This window comes from Pteropus alecto, unplaced genomic scaffold, assembly GCF_000325575.1.
Source record: "Pteropus alecto unplaced genomic scaffold, ASM32557v1 scaffold88, whole genome shotgun sequence".
NCBI classification, from domain to species: Eukaryota; Metazoa; Chordata; class Mammalia; order Chiroptera; family Pteropodidae; genus Pteropus; species Pteropus alecto.
Genome location: NW_006494611.1, coordinates 18,653,371 through 18,679,441, shown reverse-complemented (window position 1 = coordinate 18,679,441; position 26,071 = coordinate 18,653,371). Strand labels below are relative to the sequence as shown.

Below are 26,071 nucleotides of genomic sequence, written 5' to 3'. Positions count from 1 at the left end.
GTCTTTACAAGATAAAGTAAAGAGAGACTAAACCCTAAAGGCAAAGGAATGAAGAAAACATTGGTGAGGATCCTTGTAAGAAAATAATAAGCTGGAAGACAGGAGAGAGAGGAGAAAAAAAGGAACCCAAACCAGGAATGAGAAACGAGTTTGGGGGTACTGGTAGGAGAACCATGTCAGTCTAAAGCTGCTATAGAGGACTTGACAAATGAGGATGTGCACTTATAAACTGGATACCCATTTATGTTCTTTCAAAAATACAAGGGAAGCTTTGGAAATACAAGGAAAGATTGGAACTGTTTGTAATTACTTTTGGTTCCTTGATGGATTTTCTTTCATGTGACTTCATTCAGAGACCAGACCATGTGGGGCCCTACAATTTATAAGGGTTACATACAAAATGTTTTCTACTTCTTTAGATGACTGCATAAAGCTTACTGCCATAGAACCCTCCTCTTTCAACCAATCAGTGTCTCAGACTTAATAGCCTATAGCTTGGGGCCAGAAGCTACAAGAGAGTCAGGAAGGGAAAAGAAAGGTAGGTATTAAGACTGTGCTAGACCAAGATCGTATAGGGGCTGTCTCCATAGCACACTAAACCACTCCTAAAACTCTATGAGTGGTGGTAAAAAAAACAGCTGTCTCTAGGGTTCTTTGCCTACCTTCATGATGCCAGTGACCATGTACTCAAAAGTACGATTGCTAAATCCTTCACTGGCAATTACAAACACAGTATACTGGAAATATCCTGCTGGAGCTGAGTGTGTATGAGTGCCACTCAGGATAACGTTGTCTCTTCTGTACAGGGAGCCATATTTATTGTGCAGTCTGTTCAGCACCTTCGAAAAAGAAAAAAAAACAGAACTCAGAAGAGGGATAACGTAGGAACTTAGCATGAGAAAAGACTGATTAGTCCAGTCACTGATCCATATCAATGACATCCCAGTCAAGTGGCTCCTCACTCTATATATCATCATAGTAGATCTATAGTACATAAATAGTTTATATAGTATATATAGCTTGAGAATATCATCATAGTAACAACAATAACAATAATAATTGCAATAGCTAACATTTTATAGATGCTTGCTATGTGCAAGCATGCACAATGCTAGGTATTACATACATTATATCATTTAAAAATCTTTATGACAATCCCAAAAGGTAGGTATTTTTAACTCTATCTTTTAGCTGAGAACACTGAAGTGTACAGAAGTAAATTGCCTACTGATCTAATAAATAGCACAGCCCAAATCCGGATCCAAGTCTCTTTAACTATAAGAACCAGTACTCTTACCCATTCATCATTCCACACATAGCATTAATATCTAGGCATTGTTCTAAGCACTAGGAATATATAAGGTTTCTCCTCTGAAGAAGTTTTTATTCTAATGAGGAAGAAAGATAATAAACAAATAAATATGTAATATTATATCGTGATAAATGCTATGAAGCGAAATATTGCTGGGTAAGGAAAAAGAGAGTGATGGTTGTCAGTGAAGAAAGATCTTTCCAAAGAAGTTACATTTCATCAGAGGTTTAAATGAAGAGAGCAAGTTGGTCATGCAATGCCCGGGGGGAAAGCATCTTGGGAGCAGTGAACAAACAGTGCAAAGGCTTCTTTACTCAATTGCCTAACTTCCCAAATTGAAGATCTCAATATTCCCTGACACAGATCATCATATACTTATTGGTCTGGAGGAAACAAACACTATGATCGAAGGACACACCAGCAATCCTGTGGAAAGGAACCATCTTGTCAGCACTAACTTGCTAGCCATGTGGGTGAGCAACTTAGAAGGAGACCCTTCAGTTTCAGTCAAGCCTTCAAACAATTACAGCCCCAGCTAATACCTGAGTTCCACCTCATGACACGGACATGATGGTATGTCATGAGGTTCTGACATAAGTCAGAGTAACCTAACCCAGCCTTTCTGGTTTTCTTGACCCACTGAAATCCTGATACATGATTATTGTTGCCTTAAACAACTGAGTTTTCCGGATGGCTTGTTGTACAGCAATGCATGACTAATACAAAGGGACTTGGTAAATATTTATTGAATTAATTAATCATTTAACATCCAAATGCATAACCTATTCTGATTATGCTTGAACTAGCAACAATCTAATGTTTGGTAATTATTTTGGCTTCTTGTGAAATTTTTTATGTCAAAAATGATTGAAATCAGCAAAAGTGTCAAACCCAAAGCAGCCTCCCTCAATGTAATATACCGTCACCTAATACCAGGGACGACAAGGAAAGCTCATTTATGGCAGAGATGGCAAATACTTTATATCTCATGTACTCAGTCCTATTTATTGGCAGTTGTTCTCAGGAGCAGTTTGTTGAGAATCCAAATCTGGGCTTAACAAAACAGAGTGCCTTTTTCGATTAGTAGTGCGGTCTATCTTGACTATGGCGTAGGCAGCAGTATGCTGATAAATGGTCTCTTTGAAAAAAAAAAAAAAAAGCCCTTATTTGTATTGTCTGCCAATTTCTGTGGGGTAAAAACTCCCACCATAGTCAATTTCAAGCTACCAAAAGTTTAACAACTAGCTCACAAAGTTCCTGAATATTTAACAGCTCACATGGGCTGGTACAAGCTGGTTTCAGCACACTGGTATGTAAGAGTTAGCAGCAATTTGGATGCTATATACTTAACATATGTAAAACATCTATTCAATCTCTTCTATTTTAGGCGGAGAGCTACACACCCTCATTCTAGTTATGTGATCACTGAATCAGGAAGACAATCTTACAAATTATCTTACCTCATTAACCTCTCTATGATCCAAATGTCAATTGCTAGGTTACTAAGGCCACATGGAGAAGCAATCTTGTGATGCCAGGTAAATGTGGAAAGGAAATATGATATAACCCAGCAGCCCTCTGACCAAGTAACACACATTTTCCATCCCAGTAAATTTTCATGTTCCTTTTGTTTGACCCTAACTCCAGCCCCAACTTGTCATCACTCTTACATATTCTTCCACACAGTAACTACTAAATTCATGAAGAAAAAATATCTGTAAGAAGGAGGAGTGGTCAATGAAAAGACACCATGAAAGCTTAACTAAAGTCAAAAGCTATTCTTACAATTCTATAGCCAAAACAAGGTAGTGAAAAAAAGAACTGCTGGTCCATTTTAAAGCTCCCCTAATCTTACCCCATTTTTATTCATAAAAAATTATAATGTTAGGATTTTAGAGTTAAATGTATTTCTTCAGGTTTATTCAAGAATCAAGCTCTTAAAAAGATAGAAATTATGAATACTGAATTTTAAAACAAAAGAAAACAATTAAAACCACTCAGAAATTTTATCCTAAACTACAATCTCTGATATAAAATAAGGCACATGGAATTTCCAGGGAAAAGAAAAGAAAAATAAATTTAAAAATCATCTAATACCAATGCCTGCAAATAGCCATTATAAATAACATGTTTTCTACTTCATGAAAGTAGGGGTATTTTAACATAGAGCAAAGAAGTTACATTAATGTCTACAGCTCACTTCTTTGTATTCAATTCCCATTCCATTTCCTATTACTGACACTCTTGGGAGCATGACATAGAAAAGAGCAGAAAAGTCATTCTGTTTTCCTGCTCTGCCTCTCTGCTCAAAGATCATTCCTTAATCTTTATTCCATGCCGGAAATTTCATCAATCTTAAAGCCAAGACTGAGAATCTGCCTAAAACCAGGTGTTAAAAGTAAGCTTAACAATGGCACTTGTTCAGCTACATTTATTTTTCACACTATCCCTTGGGTTAACTTGGGATAACTAAGTGGGTTCATTTAAAAGCCTTCCTGCTGGGTCTTGGATTGCATGAAGAGATAAAAATAGGAAGAAATGGTTAAATAGTGCCCACTATTGACTTGATAGCATCTACAACCTAACACATTAAACCTTTCTCCCCTAAACACTTCACCCTCAAAGTCTACCTTTTGACTCTCCTATTTCTACTAATGACACCACCATTTCCCAGTCAGAACCATCTCTGATTCCTCAGAAAAACAGTATAGTGCAATGGTAATGAGCATGAGCTCTAGCACCAAGATGTTTGAATCTCCTCTCCGATAGTTCCTAACTGTGTAACCTTGGACAAGTTACTTCGTCCTTTGTAATTCAGTTTCCTAATCTGTCAAATGACATAATAATATTACCTCCTTTATACAGTTGTTGGGAGGACTAGTTTAATTAATACATATGGATATAATATACTAATTATATAGAGAGAACAGTGCCTGACTCATCATGGGGACTATGTCAAGTGTTAGCTTTATGCCTATTCATTCCCAAATCTCATTAGCATTCTATTTGACCTCTTACCACCATGTAGTCTCACTGCGACCCCTTTGGTTTAGGACTTTTGTGCCAGCCTTACTTGATGCAGGGGAAATTGCCAGACAAACTTAACAATTTTCCGGCAACCCTGACCTTCTAACACCTGGTAAAACCCCTCTATCCGAAGTGCCTAGTGTGATTACTGTTTTCCCAACTGGACCCTCACCAATAGAGTGATCTTAATTTAAAGGATCTGTCAATCTGTGTGTCCTCACCTCTAGTTCTAGTCTATTCCAATCCACTTCAAATGTTACTGCCTGACTAATCATCCTAAAGCAAAATTGTATTTGCATCACTTTTCCATTTGAAAGTTTTCTAAGAATCCACATCACCTACAGAACTAAAAAACAACCAAGCATCCCAGGACCTCCACAATTATGACCAACATGCCTTCCAGGTACATCTTTAATTATATACCTACATATGTCCGAATAGAGCTAATCTCTGTCCCTTCAGAGAAGAGTCTGCATTCCTCCTTCATGCCTCTGTGTTCATGCTGTCCCCTCATTCGATAGCTTTCCTTCTCCATGTTAACCATTTAAAATTCTTCCCATTCAAGTGTCACTTTCCCTTTGAAATTTTCCCCTAATTTCCATTTCTTGAAACCCTCTGTGGTGTATTTAAAAGATTGTATGTCCACAAGCCCTTTGATATTCCTGCTTTCGAGAAGCTTACCTTTGCTACCTCTGAGTGTGAAATGGACTTAGTGACTTGCTTCCAGTGACTAGAACTGGGTGAAAGTGATGGTGTGCAACTTCTGAGCCAGAGTTAAAAAAGCACTGTGGCTTCTTTCCTGATCTTTCTCTGGAATTACTCACACTGAGGGAAGCCAGTTGCTCTGTCATGAAGATATGAAAAGTGGGGAAATGAGGACTTCTGCCAACAGCCTCATAAGTGAATCTTCTGGAAAGTGAAATTTCCAGCCCCAGTCAAGCCTTCAGATGACTTTAGTCTTTACTGACACCTTGATTTCAAGATATCCTAAGCCAGAACTCCTCTGCTAAGCTACTCCTGAGTTCTTGACCTACAGACTGTGTGAGATAATGGATGTTTGTTGTCTGAAGCAACTATAGTTTGGGGCTATTTGTTACTCAGTAATAGATAACTAATTCACCACCGTGCTTTACTTCAGTGAATTATAGTTATTTGCGTATTTCTGTTATAGTCCTTTCTCCTATCCCCCAACTAGGTAGTGAGATCACAGGGGACATGGATTATGACTCATTTAGTTGTGTGTCCTCTGAAATAACTAGCGAAGTGCCTTGCGAAAAGCAGGTTATCAATGCGTTTTTCCCTCTAAGATAATAGGATGTCACTTTTAAGAATATGGGGTCTGGGACCAGGTATAGATGTATTCAGAACCAAGCTTTACCATTCACTAACTGTTTGAATTTGGAAAAGTCAATTATCTTCTTTAAGACTCAGTTTCCTTATCCATACAACAAGAATAACAGACCCACTTCAGTTTTGTCGTAAGTGTAGGGGTGAGGAAGATATTTAATTCCCTGCTCCTCTTTCCATAAATGGAAGAGGCTTCCATTCCACTACCCACCCCTCAAGAGGGAGTGACATTGGAGAAACACTTTTAGGCTGTCCTGTCACCCCTCTTGCTGGACCCTTATACAGTGTTTAATAGGTGAGATTAACATGACACTGAATAATGGACATTAATGGTCACTGTTCTGGGTATTCCAGTCTTTTCTTTCTCACATTCATGAGTATGAAAGCAGACATTAAGAGTGCACATTCTCCTTCTGTGACCTGATCTGATACAGAAAATATAACTGGGTCAAGGCCTAGAAATTGGCTTAGAGAGATAGACGTGGAAGCCCATGTCTATCCCTCTATTTCTATCCTCCCTTCCGTTCCCTTCCCTTCCTTCTTCTTCCTTTCTCTTCTTTCTCCTCCCCTCCCCTCTCCTCCACTTCTTTCCCTCTTCTTCTCCCCACTCCGCCTCTCTCCTTCTCTATCTCTCCATCTCTACCTTTCTATCTACAAGTTTCAGGTAGCTCAGGACCTCCGCCCTTCCCATGCATCTTTCTGCTAAGTTCAAATGGATCCACAAGTGAATAACAAGATCTAAGTTTGGAAAAAATTATGGAAGAATCTGCCATATTCTACAATACAGCTTAAAGATTAAGAAAGTGGATGTATTCTTTTTAAATTTTATTATGAAATTTTCAAACATAAACAAAAATAATAAGACAATTATAATGGAACTCCCATGGGCCTATCATCCAACTTCAGCAATTTATGTTCAATCTCATCAGTGTAGTATTTTAATTTTCATCTGGTTCTTTGCATCTATTCTCAGTTGTCTAAAAACCTGAGGGAAGGGTTACTGATTAACTGGCATTCTCGGGATTCTAACAAGGAAGAGTAGAGGAGAGAATGTACAGGAAGAGTGAGGGTCACCTGGAACATAATAAACTTTCAAGAAAATTAGCATTAATAATGATGGTGAGCTATCAGCCGAACTGAGAGCAAAGTTTGACCAAAATGACTTAGAATGGAAAAATAAGGATCAGTCTCTTCATATGATTGTCTTTTGGATCGTCAAGAGCTTATAATGTTGAGGGTAGTAGAAACTTACTGTATGAGAAACCAAGAGGGCTTAATTGCTGTCATCATTACCCAGAGCTTTATTTTAAATTATGACATTTCTTTTTCACATTAATCGCTTACCTCCAGCCTCAGTCGTTGGGATACCATGCCTATGTCGATGCTGACAAACACCATTCGATTTGACCCATCGGGTTCTGCCATGATGAAAGCACGACTGTACAGCCTGGTAAGGAGGCCCTGTGCATTCTGGCCACTTTTGCCGTAGCCCATCTAAAGAGGAAGAGAAGATCAGAGCCACTTCATCTCACTCCCCTGCTACTGGGAAGCAGCCTCAATCATACGAGAAGACACTACTTAGGAAGGACAAACAAGCCACATGGCACTGTAGCTCTAAGTGAGATAATATATGTGTTTTCAAGAATAAAGCCAACATCATAAAAGAGGCTTTACTCTTCTATGTAGAAAAATATAAAAGCAAGGTAGTGATCAGCTCTGCAGAAGCTATTCACTGACCTGTAGTCAAGGAAGGAGCCAGTCTGGCTCAGAATTTCATTACTACTCTGGAGACCTTTCAGGGCTTGTCTGTTTTTTGAAACAAAACCTTTTCTCCTACCTAAGATACTACACAAGGAAATAGTTCCTCTCCCACCATCCACATTGCCTGGAAACATTTTGAAGATTGAAGCCTCCCTCGCTTTGGTTGTTAATGTGTGATTTTTTTTTTTTCTGAAGAAAATGATTTCTTTTTAATTAAGTAATTTTACTGAGGGGCACCTCAACCTGGCTTTTCCCACATTGTCCTCTCTGAAACCAACTCAGATCAAACACACCTATCCCAAGCCCCTTCTCTCACCATGTCATAAAACTCACGCTTAAAGTATAGCCAGGTCTTCAGAATGTTCCCCCTACTGCTTGCTTTATCTCATGCGAGAGTTTATTTATAGTTTACATTCCAGAGTCACTTTTCAGAACAGAGACCAGGGAATACGACTGACCCTTAAACAACATAAGTTTGAAATATCCAGGTCCATTTACACATGGATTTTTTTCAATAAATGCAGTCAGCCCTTTGTATCCACAGGTTTTGCATCCACTTATTCAACCAACCGTGGATCAAAAACAGTGTTTTTACATTTGCAACCGCAAATCAAAGAGACTGTTTTATTAAATCTGTGGATGTGAAGTGCCTACTGTAGTTAAGGTTTCAGGGAGTCAAAAGTTACATAGGAATTTTCGACTGCACAGGGATCTGCACTCCTAACCCCTGCAATGTTCAATGGTCAGCTGTAATGCCTAGAATCTAAAGATTATTTGGCAGGAGGCAGACAATCCCATCAGACGATTTTATGCTCTGGATTCCTAGGGAAGGGCTGATATAAATATTGCCACTGTCATAGCCAAGAAGTCGATGCTAGCAGCCAATAAGCCACACCTACAATTGAAGGGTTTTACTTGGCTTACACAGTGTTGGCCCATGCCAGGTTTCCAGTTTTAACCAACTAGAGTTGCCTACGTTTTACAGTCAAGAGATTTTAATCTTCAGATCTTCAATCCAGAGATTTTCTGGCTTCTCTTGAAAAAAACAAAACAAAACAAAACAAAACTGTCATATACGGCAACGGTGAGTCCACACAAGAGAGTTGTGATTGAGCAAAAGTTCCCTTCTTCCTCATAGTACAGTATTTACAATGTTATACAGCAGTGAAGTCAATACAAAAGTGAAAAGATGATGATGTAATAATCAGGAATAAATGCAGGATGAAAAATAATAAAATTATTTGTTTCGCAGCCTCTTTGAGGAACCCATTATTTACCTACCAAATTGATATCGCCTACTTGTCCTGTGCAGTCAGCTCGCCCAACACCAATATGGTAGCCAGTAAAGTTCTGAAATAGAGGCGGCTCAGGGGTCGTCATCATGGGAGACATTTGGATGGTCGTGGGTTCCTGGGTGAGTGTTGAGCCTTGAAAGGCTGTAGAGCCCTGATTGGCTGAAGAGATCTGGGTGGCCAGAGGTCCCTGGGTTGCTGGAAAACCTGAATCTAAAAACAGAATATTTGAGAAACAACAATTCAGCCCACTTATTTGTTGGCATCAATTAAAACACATACATTCAGTTTCTTAAAGAAAAAAAAAATCTTTGCATACTCTCTTGTATATAATAAATATGAGAATTACCTCAGAAACTTGTTTTATATCAATCCTCAGGAGAATCTTTTTCTTGAGCTAGAGATGCTTCAGCCAAACAATCAAGGCCTCCATCAAATGTCCCTCTTCAGCTTCTTTTCACAAGTCATTCCTTGTCAAACTCATAGCCCTTCATTCATTCACTGTGCACGTCCACACCAGCCAAACAAATCAGGTGCCAGGTTCCTGGCACATAGACTACTAAATCCAGACTCTTGAAATTTGTTTCTACCATTCTCTCCATTCAGAGACCCCACTCCTTTCTGCTCCACCAACCAATCTCCACTACCCACTTTAGAGTTGGTTCATTTCCACCACATCCAGATCCATCTCAATCCCTCATCTCCAGGATGCCACCTCAGTTGTTTCTACCCTGCTCGAATCCTCCTCAACCTTCTCAAAACATTTTTAAAAGACTTTTATTCTTAATGCAACCTAGATCATTGTATACTTGTTGACATAGTTCTACCTTTTGTTAATAATTTTCATACCACTATATATATATGTGCATGTACACACTGTGTTCTTTATTACTATCTCAAACACACACACACACACACACACACACACACACACACACACACACACAGAGAGAGAGAGAGAGAGAGAGAGAGAGACATACACACACACGTACCAGGGAAGCAGAATGGCATAGAGTCTAAGAGGGCAGGTGCCAGAAACAAACAACCTGGGTTTGAAAATTGATTTTGCCAATTATTAGTTGAACAAATTACTTAGGTTATTTCACCCCATTTTTCTCACCAATAAAATGGAGATAATAATAATAATACCCTACCTCCTAGGGTTGTTTTGAACAATATGTTAATGCATATTAAAATTTTAGAGCAATGGCTGGCTTATGGCTTTGGTTTTATTTACATATTTAGACATCATACTTATACATTTTACTTGTTTGTTTGTTTCTACTATAGGCAACAGCTAAGGGTGGCCAAAGCAGCAAATGTCAGTGTCACAAGGCATTAGTGGTCAGGAAGTACTTAAGTGAGAGATTAACAGCAAACTTGTTCTGGAATCCTAGAATTTTACAGCTCAAAAATCTTAGAGATTACCTAGTCTAATATCCTCAGTTTTACATATGACAATATGAAAGCCGAGAGAAGTGAGTTCAACCAAGATTTCATGGGAAGCATACGATTAATCAGGTGCCCAAAGCAGATCATTCGACTCAGAATCTCATGATCTTTCAACCACTCTCAGATGGAGTTAGAATCCCCGTCTTCCATCCCCAAGCCCATATTTTCTACAAGACATCTCGTATTGCAAGGAAAGAAGCAGACACCCTTGTTAGTGCCTCATTGATAACCATCATAGGAATGTGGTGCCGACCAAAGCAAAACTTAGTCACATAGCCATGGGCAAGCTCTTTGCAATTTTAGAATCTCAGCTTCCACATCTGTAAAATGGTACTAACACCTACCTTCACAGAAGTTTTAGGAGACTTAAATGAAAAAATTATATAGACTCCCGACCACCATGCTTGACACATACTAACCCTTCAATAAACAGCAGCTTCTACCATGAGAACAGTTACTGTACTTGTTGATAATCTCCCTGAGTCTCAGTCTCTGTATTTTCTCATTTTAAGAGCTAGAACTAAATAAGTCCTATAAATTCTTTCATTTCTAGCAGTCCAAGACTCTGCTCTGCTCGCTGCTGGCACAGAAGGTCTCTGTTCCTCTGGGGTTTGCAGAGAATTCAAAGCACAGGGACATGATAGAGAATATACTGGAAAAGAGAAAAGGCCACAAAAGAGAAAACTGAAGTGAAGAAATGCTGTCTCCTTCTCCATTTGGCCTGAGGCCAGCCCTCCCTTTGCTGTAGTCAAGGCATTCAATCTCCAATTCTCAACTGGTTTAACTGGTATATAACCTAACACCAAAGTAGAAGCTCCATCAAAGACTCATGCATGGGCCTAGAGAGTTTCAAAAACTAAATCATTTCTAACATTAAAAATAAAATCATCCCAATTTCTACCATCTCTTGAAAACTCAGGAGATGTAGGTCCATATGATATTATAAGAACAAACAGCTGGCAATCAGGAGGGACTATGGACCCTCCTCATGAAAACTATCTCAGTTCACCTCCCTACTCCACCTCATTAACAGAACTTGATTGGCCCTCATCAGGATTTGAACTCAAGACTTCCTTCTCTAAGTCTTCTTAAAGACTAATTGATATACAGTGGCTCTTCCATTCTCCTTTTGCCCCCATGAGAAGAAGATGCCAAAAAGAGATCAAGAGAAAGAGAAGAGGCTTGGGGCCAAATCTCACATTACTGTGCCTTGAAGAATCCTGAACTGTGCTAATAACAGTGGAAAAGTAAAAGACAAAAAAAGCATGTCAGATACTATTAATGTTGGGGGCAAAGGTAAACTTGATAAAAATTGCTGTCAATGCAGAAAGAGCAATTAATGTAAAAGTTAGGTGGCTATCCTAGGCAACTTAAGTACTTATAAATTGTCTTATTATAAGCATTCTCAGCAAACATTCTTTCTTGTCTTAGTGTCCCCAGTAATCAAGAAATGTCCTCCAGGCCTAGGAACAGCATCCAAGAGAGAGAATGACACTTGCCTTTGTGATTTTCTATGGTCCCACTGGTGACAAACAAAAGGCTGAGAAGGGCCACCGTGACTGCCGTCATCATCACAAGGAGGAAAATCAGGAATGTTTCTAATGTGGAGAAGGTACGTTTGGCCATTTCTCCTAAGAAAAAGCAGAAATGGAAGAAGAAATATGGAATAGGCAGAAAAAAAAAACAGAATCACAAATTAAAATGCACGTGCTTCAAGTTGCCCAAGTTTGTAAGCCCTTTCATACGAATAGACTATACCAGGCAAGTACGGAACACTCTTGCCACTAGTTCCATATCCCAAGCTCGTAGCAGACAACACCAATCATTTACAGCACTCTTTGAAAGTTCACATGGGGTTCTAAATCCTTCTCAGCACAGCGCTCAATCTGGCAGCCATCAGTCATCATTTGACATTAGCAACTAAGCTAAAATCTATTTGCATTCTTTGGCTACATCATTACTGCTTTCATTCCTGGTGACGATGCTGTTTATGGGTCTACTTGCACTTGTGAGAAGGCTGGCTAGAGTGAGGGCTGTACTCTGTGGTCACGGACTAAGCAGAATTATTTTGTCCACATAAAGGTGAAAAACATACCTTTGACCTAAAACTCCACGTTCCAACTTTCAAATACCACCTGGTAAGAAAATAGCATGGAAAAGGAGGTATCTATAGTCTCAAGCCAGGTATTAGTCAAATTTCCCTCTTCAGTAAACAAAAGGATCCCATATGTTGACAAACCATGTAGCAAAGGATAAAAGTAAATAATAACAATGAGGATAAAGTTTTTTGGTTTTTGGTTTTTGTTTTTTTTTGTTTTGTTTTTGCTAGTTTTGCTTGGCTGAACTGATTACCACTACCAGACCCTTATACAAATCAGCAATGGCCCTTGATTTAACATTAGAATTTCCACTTCTTAATTGGATCTCAGTGAAGTAACTCATGTGTTTTACTACTCTGTTTCATTGCCAGAATTACAATTCTTTGTAATTCTTTGAACCCATTAGCACTATTTATTTCTCATTAATAATTAAAATCTGAATTTGAATGTTAAAGCAAATGTCTTGTCTGCCTTCAGAAGGCAAATGAACCTTGGAGAGCTAAAGCAGTAATTACATTTTAAAGGATTCTACATTTCCTAAAGGTTTGCATTTAATCTAGCATAATCCTGCAAGGTCAATGATGAGGCTCTAATGACACAATAGCAAGCCACTTGCCACATCTTTACCATGCCAAAGACTCCATTCCTCAAGACTGTGATAGTTTTCCAAAGCTAAGAAAATGGGATGAAGGTTTAAGGTTTCCTCACATTCTCTGAGACAATGGATGACTCAAGATCCCTTCCTCCCACTCCAAGAAAATGCAGGCATTCTTACCTGATTTAACTACTCAGAAGAATTTTTGCGTCCAGCAAAGCAAATGATGGTCCAGAATTTTGCTTCCTTTCCCCTTGCACTTTGCTCAGCTAAGACTTCTCAGCACTATCTAAAACCTACAGAGGAAAGATTTTCACGGTGATGTCGAGGAGAGTTAGAGTTCTCGTTATCATAGTTTTGTGGGCTTGGTACAAAGATGATATTAAAGTATATTGATAATGAAAGGTTTATGTGCAAGCTCTCTCCTGCGACAGCCTGACGCTGAGATAGCAGTTTCAGAAGGCCAACTGGGCTAAAGGTCATTTCAACCTTCATACAGCTCTTCAGCATGACAAGTCTGTGCAATGTCTATGAGCTTGATCACAAAAAACAAACAAGCAAAACATGTTTTATTTACCACTGGTCACTCAACCAGCAATCAAGACAAGGTAATAATATATATTAGATATTAGGGTGGGCTAGGGGTCTTATTGGGCAATAATTATACCAACTTCAGAATAGAACAGTGATTTTAATTTTTAGATTCTCATGAGCAAAAAGAATGCAGAATTTTAGATTAAGAATGTGAATAATGATTATACAATAGGGCAAGAATGCTATGCAACCATTAAAGAAAAAAACTTAATACATGAAAAATTACCAAATATTATTTTAAGTTTATAAAACATTATGACCTCATGTGTGTAAAGTACACATTATTTATATAGGTGTGGTCATAGAAACTAAAAAAGTAAAGCAAAATGTTAAGAAGTAATGTTAAAAGTAAAGCAAAATGTTAAAAGTAAAGCAAAATGTTAAGATTATGGGCAGGTTTTGTCTTCATCTTTTGACTCGGTATTTTCTGTAATAACAGTGTGGCACTTTTATAATGGGAAAAATAATAATTTTACTTCCTCCAGGAAGATATATTCTATATAAGAGCATAAAGTTAAACAATGGCCCACAAGAGGTAAAGAGAGAAAGAAATAGGCCAAATGCCTCCTTTTTTCCTAGTAAATCCAAGCTGTCTAGGAAGTAGTTTGACGAAGAACACATCAGCTTCTAAGAGTTTGTAGAGAGACCAGCACCCCATTGTCCATTCCTCCTCCTTTTGTTAACATAATGATGAAAACAAATCTGAGGCAACACTCAGTTCAAGAATGCAGTACAGAATGAACTGCTTCCTCACCCAACCTTATTCCCAGCCACTATATTCCCATTCCAGAGGTAACCATAACCCACTTTTTGTGAATCTTTCCAAAAATGATTCTATGAATATTTCTACATATTTTTGACACAACTAGTACAATTCCGATCTTCTTCACTTAATGTGTAGTGGAGAATGTAACTACATATAGAATAGTCTCGTTCTTGTTAATGACTGTATAATAATCTGGCTATATGATACATCTCTAGTGTAAGTTCCTAGAAGTAAAATTTTTGGGTCAAAGGTGTGTGCATTTAAAATTTTGTTTCAGTATTTGGAATGGCCCCCACAGGGGCTGTGCCAGCATGTTCCAGACTTTGTTACTGCCCTAAAAGGGTAGCTCAGGCTCTTTACCCCTTGCCATTCCGACAGGTTAAAAAAAAATGGTATTTCCTTATGGTCTTCATTTGCATTCTCTTCTGAATTAGGCCAAATATACTCATATATTTAAAAAATAGAGATATTAGAGATATAAGTGCCTTCAGATAGAGCATTTAGTAACATACCTTAGCTACCTCTCTGTTACTACAGAAGGAAACAGGTTTAAATTGTGGTATTAAACAAATTGTGTTTATTTACATTAGAAGGCTTGGTGTCAAGCAGAGACCAAATCAAGCTAACTTAAGGCAGAGAGGGGGAAAGTAAGAGAAGTAAATTCACTGGAAGGCAGCAAAACAGGTAGAAGACTCAGGCTAGGAAGGCCAGAGATCAGGGCAACTCTGTGGATTTAGGTAGCAAAAACCATTGATCAATCTCTTTAGGGCATCACCAATGGAGATGGCTATCCTCTAACTACATCAGAATTTTGTGTTGTCCTACTCAGAATTCAGTTCCTGAAACACAGCATCTGATTGGCTATGCTCAGATTATACACTTATTCCTTCCCTTAAGGGATACTTAAAGAGACCCAACAAAACCATATCCAAAGAAGGAAGGGTAGTTCTCCAAAATAAAGTCAAAGCAGACACCACTAACAACCTGCCATCGGATTTCCTTTCCCCACCCTTCTCCCTTACAGTGGGATGGCCTCTACAGTATCCCTGTGGTCTCTTCCGGACCTCTCTAACCATTTTCTTCCCCCTAAGGAGCCATGATTTACGCTGAGACCTGCTACATGACCCACCAACTAGTAAGATAAGATAATTTTAAACAGAGTTTTAGTAGATGATAATGGCATAAGATATCATTTCTCCCAGACATTTTAAGACTCATACATGAATACTAAAGGAGTAAGAATCAAGGAGATTTTAAGCATTGTGGTAGAGCCAGTGGAGGAAAGATGGTGGGCCACGGGGGACCTCTGGTGCCCAACAAAACAGCTGTCTTCCACAGCCAGGAATTAGACTACCTTGGGGTGAAGGGAAGATATAATTATAGCAAATATTTTAACTTGTACATATATTTTATTTCTATCTGAATAGCTCTCAGATAAATCCTGTTAGCTAAGATAAGGATGACTGTCCTTTACTCTCCACCTCAAGATGTTCACTCAAGCACACATACTCTATCCATTTTACATATGAGGGAACAGGCACAGGAAAGGATGATTAAAAGTGAGCATTATCTGATATTTAGATTCAAGATGGCATAAGAGGTAGTGGCTGTGTACTCCTCCTCTAGTGACCACACCAAAATTATAACGAAACTACAGAGCAACCAGTTTGTGAAGTCTAGCTGAATAGAAGCCCTACAAATAGGTCACCTCAAATAACAGGTCACCTCAAAATTGCAGGAGGGCAGAGATGAGAAATGGCCCGGTTCCACAACCACGTGTGGTGATCGAAAATCAGGAGGGCTGTCTTGGCTGCAGAGCCACCTCCCCAACCTGAGGAGTGAGGGGTCCCAGCTGCACACTGCGGTCTCTAACTCAGGGTTCCATTGCTGGGAAGAGAAGTCCCCACAACCTCTGGATGTAAAAACCAATGAAGGTGCAGCTGAGTGAGATGGAGGGCTGTGGGAAGTGGAGATCTTCCTCTTGAAGAGTCCATGCCTGGCCTTACTCACTGATGTACTCACTCGCTCTGAGCTCCAGCACTAGGGCAGACACTCGAGGGGTGGCAGGGACATACGAGGAGATGCTGAGCTGTTGGGCTTCATGGCGAAGGCTGGAGGGGCATCTTATCCCTGGACAGAGGTGCAGGCAGAAGCCATTGTTCCTTTATTGAGCCCTTCTTCCTCCCAGCCTGCAGACATAGGTTGCTCCGTCCAGTGGATTCCTGAGACTCCTCCTCTCCCAACTTGGGGTCCCACCCAAGTTTCTTTCTGTGGTTTATTCTACACATACTGGCTATCTTGGCTCCTTCTGAGAACTTTCATAAAATATCTCAAAGGCTCACAAAACCCAAAAGAAACAGCATCTGGCCTCTGCATGCCTTGTACCTTTTGTTGAGCAGCCCTGAGCCCCACACCAGTGACAGCCAGCCTCAGTTTCTGACTTGGCCCCTCGAGGCACCTATAAGCCCAATGCAGGTGGCAGCCATATGTGGATTGCTTGGTGACTCTTAACAGGTGGCCCTGGAGGTGCACAGGCTGTGGCTAAACTTGGCCTGAGGCTAGACCCCTCCTAAGGTCTATGCCAATGGTCCCCACAGCACACCTACTACATAAAGCCACTCTACTAAGACCAGACAACGTAAGAGCCCTACCTAATACATAGAAAGAAACACAGGGAGGCAGCCAAAGTGGGGAGACAAAGAAACATGTCCCACATGAAAGAATAGAACAAAGCTCCAGAAAAAGAATTCACCAAAATGGAGACAAGCAATATACCTGATGCAGAATTTAAAACACTGGTTATAAGATGATCAAAGGAACTTAGGGGAAGAGTAGATGAATTCTGTGAGAACTTTAACAAAGAGATTAAAAAACATAAAAATGGAGATTGAAAATATAATAGGGAGCCAGTCAAAAATGAAGAATATCTAAGACGAAGAGTACATTAGAGGGAATCAACAGAATGGATGAAAAGGAGAATCAAATCAGTGACATAGAGGATGGGGTAGCAAAGAACACACAATCAGAACAGCAACAAAAATGAATCCAAAAAAATGAGGATAATTTAAAGATCCTCTGGGACAACATCAAGTGTAACAACATTTGCATCATAGGAATACCAGAAGGAGAAGAGAGAGAGCATGAAATTGAAAACCTATCTGAAGAAATAATGATGGAAAACTTCCCTAACCTGGTGAAGGAAATAGACATACAACCCTAGGAAGTTCAGAGAGTCCTAAACAAGATGAACCCAAAGAGGACACAATAAGCCACATGATAATTAAAATGCCAAAGTTTAAATACAAAGAGAGAATCTTCAAAGCAGCAAGAGAAAAGCAAATTGTTACCTACAAGGGAGCTCCCAAATCTTAGCCGATTTCTCAAAAGAAATTTTACAGACCAGAAGGGCTTGACACAAAATATTCAAAAAGGTGATGAAAACCCAGGACCTACAACCAAGGTTACTCTACGTGGCAAAGCTATCACTTAGAATCGAAAGACAGATAAAGAGCTTCCCAGACAAGAAAAAGCTAAAGTTGTTCATCACCATTAAGCCAGTATTACAAGAAATGTTGGAGGGACTTCTTCAAGAAGAAAAAATATGTATCAAAAGTCTAAATAAAGAATGACAATAATTACATATCTATCAACAAGTACTTCGAAAGAAAAAAAAAAAGTGCTTGAACCAAAAAATAGGGTGGTTAAATGGAAAAGAAAACAAGACCCTTACATATGCTGCCTACAAGAGACTCACTTCAGATTAAAGGACACACACAGACTAAAAGTAATGGGATGGAAAAGATATTTCATGATGGGCCTAGAGGATAGTGTACTGAGTGGAGTAAGTCAGATAGAGGAAGACAAATGACATATTATTGCACGTGTATGTGGAATCTAAAGAGCAAAACAAACAAACGAACAAACAAAAACAGAAACAAACTCATAGATACAGAGAATATTTTGAGGGTTACCAGATAGGAGGGGGATTGGGGAGATCAGTGAAAAGGGGGGAAGGAATTAAGAACTACAAAATGGTAGTTATAAAATAATCATGGAGATAGAAAGTATAGAATAAGGAATATAACCAATTATAATATAATTATAATATTATAATAACTATTTATGGTATCAGAGGGGCACTAGATTTATTGGGGGTGATTACTTTGTGAGTTATATAGATGTCTAATCACTATGCTGTAAACCCGAAACTAATATAGTATTGTTGCCAACAAAAACTGAAAAATAAAAAAATTATTATTAAAAAAAAATGAGAATGATCAAACAATAGTTATTCCAGGATGTGAGCCCAAGTCTCCAGATTCTAGACAAGACCTCTTGCCTTTCACCAAACCCTTACTATCTATATCACTTTGACCTGGGCCCTGGCATGGCAGCCACTGGGGATGTGTAAGCCTGCATGTTCATTCCTCATGAGCAAATGATGAAGCAAAGCCATGTTCTCTTCCTCTTAACATCCTTTCAGAGGAAGCACAAGGTAAAGGCAGCCAGAGATAACCGCAAACTGTATTCAAGCCAAAAGAATGTTTCTCCCCAAACCCCAATTACTTAATCATTACCTAATAATCATTAGTACCACAAATTCTCCTAATATTTTACTTATGCCTACAGGGTAGTGGCTTGATGTGAGTTTTTTATGTTCTGTGGTCACATCCTTCTTCATTCTTTATTCTTGGTATAATTGAGATTAAATTACTTTTTAAAACATTAAGTATTTCATATACCACCCAGATTTTTTGGTCTCTAAATACTATTTCTTGCTAAAAGGAAAAGAGAATCTTGAAGAAATGGCTAGGTCTAGCTCTGGGAGAGGAAAAACATGAATTAAAATTGCAACATTTTTGTCATACCAGAAATCAAGAAAGTCGCTGACATGACTAGAATTGTGTCAAAAAGAACTAGAGATTCTTACTAGCCAAAAATTGGTCAATTTGAGCATCAATTAAAAAAAAATAACTGCAATAGATTGACGCAAATCAAATTTGTTTAAATCCGTGAAGTCATAATGATATTTAAAAGAAAACCTCACTGATTAACTTTAAAAGATGCTAGGGAACTAATTTGTTTTACTGAAAATTGGTAAGGAAAAAAAAGGAGAAAGGAGGATCAAAAAATCAAGGATAAAAAAATTCTGCTTTTCCTGCATAAAGGTATCTTGGGAAAGCCAAATTATTGATAAAGGACAGTTCTTCACTATCAAAGTAGCCCAGCTAATAAATGAGGAAGGAATAATAGAGATAGAATATCAATGTTTTGCAAATTCCTAATGAAATGAGAGATCTAGGCAATGATCATCAATGGCTGGCTGCTTATGTCTCCAAAAAAGAGATAACTAGCTATTGCAAAACTCTGAATGATTTATACAACCTCACTTCTCAAGTATTTTTACCAAATAAAATTAAACCCAAATCGAATCAGCCTCTAGATCTCAGTGCCTGTTTATAGGAAATACAAAAGACCAGTGAATTTGTTAGAGGACAATGTGGAGATACAGTAAGCAAAACCCAGACTGTGAGAGGCTCTGTAAGACGAATGACCCAGTTTCTTTAACGATAAGTTGGAAGAGGAGAGGGAGAGAAAGTTGGAAGAGAGGAACAGGAGGTAGAGGGGAAAGGAGATGGTGAGAAGGAAAACAGGAGGAGAAAGAACAGAGAGGAGAGAGAAAGGTAGGGGAGGAGAGAGGCCAGGAAGGGGAGGAAAGGTGGGAGCTCAAGTTCATTCTATGAGGGAGGTAGCTGCTCCTTGGTGGCAGGGAATGGGAGGAAGATGGCGTGTGACAAAGGAGAACACCAAGGCTCTCCTTCTTCCAGGGACTCACAAAGCCAATATTCCTAGCAATACTGACAGTTCTGCTTTTCTCAGAGGACAGGATAGATAAACTTACTCGAGGGCTACAGAGTTTCTCTCCCCAAATTTATCTCAGTCCTACTTTCAATACAAAGGGCAAAAGGATAAAGAAAGACATTGAGGGTATGGGAAGGACTGGAATTCAGGATTTGAAGATTGAGGCTTTCTTCTCAGTGACTTTCATTTTTCTTACTGAAAAAATAGAAACTAACAAAAACCTGCCTTGCCGAAAGATTCACATAGACAATGTTTGTTTAAAAAGTTCTTTGCTAACTCTACAACATGTGACTATTATTATATTAATTAGGACGAATGTGGATACCCAAGAGTTGTTTCATTCATTTTAAACCATACAGTGCAGTTCTTTTCTTAGTGTGTTCCTCATGCTTGGTTTTAAAGCTCTAAGTTAGACGAACTCAGCCTTGGAAAGAAAGACTATCTTTTGCTATTTTTGAAACAGCCAAAGGTTTTAAAATTTAGACAAAATTGGAATTGCAAAACTTTCCTACTTTTCTACCGCTACATAAACAATGTGGGGCTATAGAACCTTTGCCGAGTATTTGGAAAGTATTCTCTGATGATTTATCTTTTTCGAAAACCACAGATAAGAATTTATTGCATTTGGCAGTGACAAATTTGACCTGTTTGCCATACAAGATTATGAACGCAGATTGAGAAAAAGCAGGCTGCAGCTGCATTTATCATTATTTCAGAGACAATATCTTTTGATGTAATTCTTCCTCTCTACATAAATCTCATTATTGGCATCTCCCACCTGTACTGTGCACTGTGGAAAAAGTACCACACTGTCCATTGATAGAAGAACTTGGAAGAGAAAAAATCAAAAGAAGCAGAAAGCAACTTGCTTGCACCAAAGGCCAATCTGACTCAATGTTCTCTCCTGCCAATCGGGGAAAGGAAAACCTGAGTGGAGCTTGACATGAAAGCATATTGTCTTTCTTGTATTGGATGGAACCAAGCCTAGGGAGGAACACTCCCTGGTAAGAATTGCTCTCTTTTTTGCCCAGAGCAAATTAACTGGCAACCATTCACAAAGGATCCACCATTAGATCAGTCAAAAAGCAAAAGGAGAAGGGAACCAGACCATCCTCATGTTGGAGAGTGAACACACACCATTTCCCACATTCTCTCTTGCTGCAATTTGTCCAACTTATTCCCAAGGAAAATCCAATTAAGATCCAGGAGGAAAAGAAAAAAAAGTTTGTGCTCATATGCAACTACCTGAAGAGATAATGCCGGCAGGAGGGTTTCACATCCTAGGTTTGTCATTGATTTGGGATGGCAATAAGGGTTAGGTGACATCTGAAATACCCACACTCAAAGGGTGCAGCCAGTGAAATGAGAGGAATTATCTATCTGATGCTCCTTACACTGTGTAGAGGTCAAAACCAAGCCTCAGTGTGAACAAAGAGGCAGGGTTTGTATCCTTAGGGGCTAAGATTAGGGGAGGGAGCTCCCATAAAAGGTAAGTAGGTTGCCCAAAAATCAAGGGGGCCAGCTCGAGAAGTCAATGAGAGAAAGCCAGAGCTCAGTGACAGGGGGTAATCCAGGCAGGAATCTCATGCTTGCAGGAGCCAAAAGCAGGATCCAGCTTGGATAGACAGAGCCAAGACAGAGTCAAGCAGGGATGACATCTAAGCTAAAGTACATAAAGTCCAAATACAAAGGGGTTGGTGGTCTTGGGCAAAGACCCAGATCACCCTAGGTAGTATCTGTGACTTTGTTTTAATGGTCAGTAAATGAAAGAGACTTGCATGGATTGAGCTAGTTAATCAGGACATGAAAGATAACAACTTATCGAGTTGTTGCTATGTAAACATGTATTAAGCCAGAGCAAGAAGGATGGTCATTTTTTTTTTAAATAAAAAAATAAAACAAAGTAAACTTATTGAACTCTTAATATGTTCCAGACACCATTTTAAGAATAATATATGAATTGACTCATTTAATTTTCATAGTAATCCTATGAGGATGCTAGTATTCCTATCCCCATTTTACATTTGAGTTAAAAGGCAAACAAAAAAGTAAGTCACAGAGAAATAAAATAAATAGCCAAAGGTCATACTGCCAGTAAGAGACCAAGCTAGATTCAAAACCAGATCATGTGCCTTCAGAGCCTTCTAACTTAACCATCAGCTACACTATGCAACATAAGCATCTGCCCTTTACTGTTATTAATATATCTGATATCCTTACAGTAACAATAAAATAATGCCTACAAAGTAGTCAAAAACAAAAAGCCAACAATAAGAATCAAATATTTGGAGTCAGGCATTATGAGAAGTATGGATTCTAAAGTCATCTATTCATCTAGTCCAACCTCCTTGTCATATAGATAAAGTTAAGTTACTTGCCCAAGGTCACTGTGATAGAGATTTGCAGCACTCATCCATATCCAGTCCTCCACTCCTTTCTGGGCATACGGGAAGGGCATCTAGCTCCCTAGTGGCTACTAGTCAATGGACTGTGAGTGGCAGTAACATGTATCATTCCTGAACTGAAATATTTACATGGAGGCATTTGAGAGGGGGTGTGAGTTCATGATCTTTCTTCCTCTGCTCTAGTGACCCTGATAACTGCATGTCCCAAATGACATGTTACAAATCTCTGAATCACCACTTGGAAGAAATCTACCTCAGAGAGTCATCAGACCAGGAATACACTTTGCAAAACAAGAAATAAATGCTTATGGATTAAGCAACTAAGATTTAGAGGGTTTTTGTTGTTGTTGTTATTGTTACCACGGGAAGCCCCCCAACCTGATTAACACCAATTAATAAAAATGACGCCTTTGCTAAACTGCAATCTTCTTTCAAAATTTCTTTCAGTCCAATAAATGCCACAAATCAAATGGTTTTATTTCTGAATAACCACATGCAGAAAGATGAAATTTGATCCCAAACTTACAGAACTTGCAAAAATTAATTCAAAATGGATTAAAAACATAAACATTAGATCTGAAACTATAAAATGCCTAGAAGAAAATATAGGGAAGAAGCTCCCTGACATTGGTCTTGGCAATGAGTTTTTAGATATGACACAAAAAGCACAAGCAACAAAAACAAAAATCAACAAATGGCACTACATCAAACTAAGAAGTTTTTGCAGAGCAAAGGAAATCATTAACAAAATGAAAGGGCAGCCTATAGAATGTGAGAAAATATTTGCAAACCATATGTCAGATAAGGGGTTAATATCTAAATTCTATACAGAACTCATACACTCAATCACAAAAAAAATAAGCTGATTAAAAACTGGGCAGAAGAACTAAATACATTTTTTTTTCTAAGAAGTCATTCAAATGGCAAACAGGTACACAAAAAGATGCTTATCATTATTCTTAAAAATATACTAAACTCTCTCTAGTTCAGAGATGACATTTCATGCAATCATGACTCTAAGACATAGTTAAAGATGAAAAGTAAATATAAAAGATCTCCAGGTCACAGAAACTTATAAAGTCTATGTGTTTGATATCATAGGAAAGGCTCTTAGGTTCATGCAGAGCTTGGCAACTTTTAATTTACATATGATTCTAACCAACTGTTCTTTTTCTTCCAAGCATAGGGAATTAGAATACTCATGCAGGCACACAGGTAGCAAAAATTATAACTGAAAGAAGCTCAAATAAAATGACTCATTCCATGACAATAATCAGAGGTCAAAGTGACAACTCGAGTCATTTTTGTTTAACAATCTCTAAGACGGCAGAATATGTAACATAATTGGGAAAAAAATTCCTCCGAGATATTTTAAGTTTGGATTCTAAAAGAAAGAACTCCAAGTTTTAATGCTGTCAAAAATATAAAGAGAGAGAAAGAGACAAAGAGATAACTAGACTAATCCATTTCAAAATGCTACAGTGTTTTATTAAGTTGGGATTTGGGGAACTTTTATTTTCTACATTTCACTTAATCATATTTAAATTTTTTCTGCAATAATCTTATATTAGTTTTGTGATACAAAGCTGATTTTTTTAAGGGATGAATGCAAGATATGAAAAGGTCACATAGAGTAAATACTTTAATTCTCCACCTAGGCTAAAATAGGAGGTATGAAGTCTGCTAGTCCATTCTTATGCATCAAGTGAAGAATAACTGCTGTTAAAAATAGAGTTTCTGTTTCTTTTATTGGCTATATGAAGAAGACTGTGCTCACTTCAGACTCCATCTTGGTTGCACTTCATAAGGAAGCATGATCATGTGAGACTTTTAGAAAAAATGAGGCATCAACTAATTTAGTCAAGACTAATAGAACAGAGCCAAGTTCTACCTACTTATTCATTTCACTAATGAGAAAACAGGCTGAGCTGCCTTTCCGTGTCCAGGGGAGCAGAACCTTGGATATACTACAAGAGATAAGGTTCTTCTGAATTAGATCATTGCATTGGTGTTTACAGAAGAGAATTGATACCACCAGGTGGCACAGAACTGTGACCAAGTTGTTACGCCTATTGCCTCACAAATGAATCCAAAGGTAAAGACAGGATTGAAGACTAGCATTTTTTCCATTCCAATGTGTCAGTTCCAGGAAGTTATTCAGCCAGTTACTGACCAATTAGAACTGACTCCAGAGTAAACAACTGGTATACCTATACCAGTTCATTACTGCTGTTTTTTTTGTTTCAGTGAGTTTCTTCTCAGAACCGAGAATTATGAATTGGCTGGGGAATTTCTTCTTTCAAAGACCCAATGTTTGTGTTATAAGCCTTATAAATAGAATGAGTAGTCATCCAAAAAAAAAAAAAAAGCCCTCTAACCTTACCTCATACTACTGAAAAATTACCTCAATCCATCATGAAAGAGATAGGCTACTAATAGATTTTATGTAGACCCTTAAGAGCACTATTAAAAGAGAAAAAATATAAAACATCATCAGAAAACTGGCATGATGTTCCAACAAGCCTGCCAGCATTGCTGGGTGAGGATATCTCCAGCCAAACCACAATTTCTGCCATAATAAAACTGAATTATGAGATGAAAGAAAACATTTTACTCTAGTTTAGGTAGGTTATAAGCCGAATTATACTTGAAAACCCTTTGGAGGGAATAAAAACAAACTCAATTTATAGAGGAGAAAAATGAAACCATAAGCAATGCTTAAAATCTTACCCAGGAAGAGAGAGTCTGCCTACATCACACTCACATTGAAGGCAGATAAATAAGTGGACACATTTATCAGCAACTCTCCTAAATGTTGAGTGCTTTACAGCAGGTGAAGACTGTCACAGCTAAAAATGTGTGCCCATCTAAAGGAGACAGCCACCATTCACTGGTGCCATAAGGAGATGAAAGCTCAATGTTGATAGATCTTACTATTTTTTAAATTAATTAATTTATTTTAATCAGTTTCAAGTATACAGTATATTGGTTAGACATTTATATAGTTTATAAAACAATCCCCCTAATTGTTCCTTCTCTCCTTTGGTTTTCCACCTAGCCAATATATTAATGCTAACTGCATTCCCTACGCCATGCTCCCCATCCCTGTGACCATCTATCAGTGACTAATTTGTACTTCTTTAACCCTTCACCCCATTCTCCCAGCCCCCCGAACCCCCTCCCCTCCGTCTTACTATTTTTTAATGAGAAAGCAGTAATATAGGTGTTTATCCTATATTTCTTGATTTTCAAATGTAGGCAAACAATTTTGAAAAAAAATACTTTTTATCTTTCTTCAGGTCAATGCTACATGGGAAAAACCGAACATATGCAGGCCACAAGGTGCAATCTCTGCTTTAATCCATTGTTTCCTTCATTTGGAAATATTTTCTGAATATCTACAGAGTACCAGTTACTGTGCTAGACCTAAAGGATACCGTTAGACAAAACTACTGCCTCCAAAAATTATTACAATCTAATGTAAGATAGAGATGATTCTCAAGTAATTATAATACTGTACTATTCATGCCTCTGAAGTACATAACAGGGAAGCCTAACC

General features: G+C 38.4%; 1 protein-coding gene across 1 annotated transcript in view; it reads right to left on the bottom strand.

The window, feature by feature from the left end:
- Positions 1-11,817, bottom strand: part of ASAH2 (N-acylsphingosine amidohydrolase 2) — a 59,134-nt gene extending 47,317 nt beyond the window's left edge. The window contains exons 1-4 of the mRNA XM_006926031.1: positions 11,691-11,817; positions 8,729-8,952; positions 7,031-7,180; positions 663-839 (exon numbers count right to left, since the gene is read on the bottom strand). Coding sequence (XP_006926093.1) covers positions 663-839; positions 7,031-7,180; positions 8,729-8,952; positions 11,691-11,817 — 678 coding nt within the window. The remainder of the gene's footprint in view (positions 1-662; positions 840-7,030; positions 7,181-8,728; positions 8,953-11,690) is intronic.
- Positions 11,818-26,071: the final 14,254 nt, after the last annotated feature.